The sequence below is a fragment of the Tachypleus tridentatus genome, unplaced genomic scaffold, assembly GCF_004210375.1.
Source record: "Tachypleus tridentatus isolate NWPU-2018 unplaced genomic scaffold, ASM421037v1 tig00692282_pilon, whole genome shotgun sequence".
In the NCBI taxonomy this organism is placed as follows: Eukaryota; Metazoa; Arthropoda; class Merostomata; order Xiphosura; family Limulidae; genus Tachypleus; species Tachypleus tridentatus.
The window spans coordinates 14,220-18,168 of NW_027467895.1; the positions used below are offsets into that span (position 1 = coordinate 14,220).

The 3,949-nt window shown below is 34.5% G+C and overlaps 1 protein-coding gene across 1 annotated transcript; it reads right to left on the reverse strand.

Moving 5' to 3' along the window:
- Positions 1 to 780: 780 nt before the first annotated feature.
- Positions 781 to 2,765, reverse strand: LOC143243739 (uncharacterized). The gene is made up of 2 exons (XM_076487376.1): positions 2,412 to 2,765; positions 781 to 2,194 (listed from the first exon to the last, which is right to left on the reverse strand). Exons 1-2 carry the CDS (start codon positions 2,752 to 2,754, stop codon positions 1,992 to 1,994), a joined length of 546 nt encoding a protein of 181 aa, XP_076343491.1. The 5' UTR covers positions 2,755 to 2,765; the 3' UTR covers positions 781 to 1,991.
- Between the last annotated feature and the right edge of the window lie 1,184 nt (positions 2,766 to 3,949).

A 3,949-nucleotide genomic window follows, 5' to 3' on the forward strand; every position in this document is an offset into this window, starting at 1 on the left:
TTTAAAGAGCTCACTATAACATACGTGCATGCAAAGCACCCAATATCACATTCCATTACAATTGAAAGTAATGCTATTTTCAGAGTGACACAAAATAACTGACACTAGATGGTGCTCTGCTTAAGTTTGCAATATCTGTAATACCTAGTTAGGTGCACATAAGCCTGTCCTTACGTACACGTGTTGATGCAACATACTGTCAATAGCCAATAATTATCCTCTAATGAATTGTATATTTATCGTCTGATAGAAAGTGAAAATCTACAAAAGTGACCAATGCCAGGAGCTTGGGAAAAGATTAAATATTATTTGAAACTGACTCAGATGTACTGATTTACATTTAGTTTTATTATCAACTTTGGAAGTTAGATTTTTACCTTGTGTTTATTTTTCCTAATTCATCATGTCAAAGCTGTACCAAAAACACCTTTTCAAATTAGATATTCTGAAGTTGTGTCAAGGTTATATCATTGGATTAACAAAATATTTATCTAATTTACAGATTATGTTACTTGTAAAAATCTGGACTCAGCAGTTTTGATTTGTGACTATATTTTACTTCAAAATGTTTAAATATATTGTTTTTAAGTATTCTGGCATTAATCTTTCTGTTATCCTTAGTGTCAAATAAAAGATTCATTATAAGTCTACAGCTCTGACCATATAAATTCACTTAAAGCATCACTGTGGGAAACAAACAATTACAAATGAAACTTACCATGTTATGATTAGATTTTGTATAATATACACACACACACACACATTATTTTAGTCTGAAACAAAATTAATGCATATTTTGGAACAGTGATAAGCAGTGTCCACTACACCATTACAATTTCTAAACTCAATAATAAAAAGGTTTAACTCAGAGCCACAAGCAGTTTCAAATCATTTAGCTTACACTTTGTGTTCACACTTTTGACATCAAAGTTTACTGGTGTTTAAGGCTAATGAACCCACATCTTTTAAGTTAGGGACCACAGTATTATAACCATTTACTGTAAATGACATGCTGTTAGAGTGAATATTCCAATTACATCTTGGTAACTTATTAAACCTATCCCACCGAGTGAACTTGAATACAAGATAACAACCCCAAGGGTTGTGATGCCAGACACTGACCTCTTTACTGAAGTTATCATTGTCCTTCTATAAATATTTTCTGTAGCTACACCATACAGTACCTTAGTTTCAAGCAGTCTTATTCCCTTTAAATATAGACAAAGACCTTCCATGGCTACCATTTTTATTTTACTAGTGCCAAGAAGGTCAATACCTTGTCATACATTCTGTATTGTTTTCTGCCATCCACCTTGGTACCATTCACTCTTAATTTGAGACAGTACAGTCTGTGAATCAGTTACAAATGTTATGTTGATGACATTGTCCATTTGCATTTCCCTGATTTCAACAATCCAGAAGAAGGGTTGCTTTGTGGTTTCCATCCACATTCTTGGGCTACTCGAATACTCTTCTAGCATTATGCAAAGTGTTACCACTCCACAAGAAGATAAATGTCCAATCATATCTCCCTCTCTACCTGTAACATAGGACATCCCTGTGGCAATAATGACCAGTAAAATGCCTCTTCTGTTTCACTCTCTGCCTAATTTCTACATCTCAATGGTGCCTCATATTTATTCCACACAGGGATGTTCTATGTCAGCTTATATAGCTGCACAGTACTCGCATTGGTCATTAATAGTACACAAACCAGGATAGTGTGGATACAATTTTAGTAGATCTAAACCACATGCCTTTCCACTTCATTTCCTGTTGCAACATAAAATCAATTGGCATTAATGTGGCTGATGAAAACAGTCTTCTAGTGTCTGGAAATGGTTTAACAATATCGGTCTGTCTATTGTTGTGTATGCAAGTTGGTTATGGCTTTGGAAGGATTGATGACCATTTGCTTTGACTGCTGAGGAACGGTTATATTTTGCTTTTCACTTTTCTTAAACAGAGCCACTGATTGATCTGTTGAGACTTCATCTGTGATGTAGATCTTGAAGAGGTCTGACGATACTGTCGATCCTTGGTGGCAATCCAGTCCAATTACCAGCTTCCATGGTAGAAACAAGACTCAAGATTGGGTTAATAAAACTGAGGTTTATACAGGAGTTTGTCAAAGTGGCTTTCACCAACTCTTGATGATTCACTGGGGTCCAAAAGTAGAAAGTTAACAGTTGTACTGTAAAGGATATAACATAACCCCTTATCATTAGTTTCCATACCTTCCCCCAGGCACCATGGGGTTTCTTACAAGTGTAAATTTTCATATAATTTCATTTTTAAATACAAAGCAGTGCTAATAAATATGTAAATCTTTGACCCAACATGCTCAAAATATAACACGTGTGAGAAGGATATATTGGATTTAGAATAATAAATATGTAAGTGGTATTTACCATTAAGGGACATCAGCTGAGCAGGCAAAGAATGGGCAGCAAAAACTCTGTTAAAAGACGCATCATCAGGAGTGCTAGTCTCCGAGTCAGGGGAGCCAGGCCCTCCCAAAATAGCACCAGGTCCTGAGGGTATGCCAAGAGGCTGGCTAGAAGTCCTATTTACATGCAACACACTAGTGAGACTCCGAGTTCGTTGTCGTGCATCTGCTGCACTGGTACCGGTCCTCTGGCCATGTCCCAATATTCCAAAATTACTTGTACTGGTTGTAGATGGAGAGCCGTTGGCTTCATTAGCTGAACTGTTACGGACACTAGTACTAAGCTTTGTTCCCATAGTTCCCATTGTCCTCTAACTGTATAAAGTTACATACAGTTCTTGATTAAAAAATTATACATAGAGATTACACAGTTAAGAGCACATTTATTGGTCACTGAGTTTTGGCATATATCTTAGAACATACATACATTTAACACAAGTACCAGCTAGACACTTCAAGGTTAGATTTGTTCAGTGTGATCTATCAAAAAATAGTGTTAGGAGGTCAATTTCAAGTTAGATCTTATATTCCTATCTATCCTTCAGATTATTAAAAAAAAAAAAAAAGATACATTGACAATAAGTAAGATAAGAGTTTAAGAAACATAACACAATGTTAATACATGATATTAGGGGTAGTTACAACATTACACTTACACAAAGAGCTGCTACAGTTTGTGGTGACATGAGAGCTCAGGCAGATATTTCATTTAAAAGACACAATTGTATGTATAGCTTGTGAAACTATATGCTGGTTTGTGAGTAATATTATATAACCTAGTACACATTAATGTTTACGTATGCAAGAAAAAACACCTGTCTCCTTATATTACTCTGTTATTTCTAAAGTCCTTGTCTCTTTTATTAACAAAAATGGAATTTTGTACAAATATTCATCACAAACTTTCCCAATTTTTTTATGTCTCAGATTCATATGAAACAATCGATTCATAATAGTTTTCTTTATTGTTTTATATCAAACATACAGAAAACAATGTTTATGTAGTCCTTCAAGCTGTTCTGACACAAAAACAAAATCTTACATCCAACTTTCATTTTTAAGGAAATCATCTATTTTCCTCTTGAGTGCCCACAAGGTGTCAACTTTCACTATTGTTGATAAAATAATGTGATGACAGAACTAGAAAAATAGAGTTGTTTTAATATGAATCAATCCCATTTTCTCCTAACTTTAAAGTTGTATCTTTTTATACTGTTATCTTTAGAACACATTCAAAGAAACCAGTGACGTCTGCCTTACAGGTTCCCTGGAAAACCTAGTCAACTTCAATAAGATCACTCTCTCTTCTTTTCTCAGTTCAGAGGTCAAAACCTATCACTGCACAATAACTTTTCTGTCCTGATAGTATGTAAATACGCAGTACTATGTGAAGTAATTTAAAGAAAATTTAAAACCAATTTTGTGAAACACAAAATTTATAAAGCTACATGTTTTGACACCTTAATTAACGTGTCCTTTTCAAATAAATATTGGACAAGA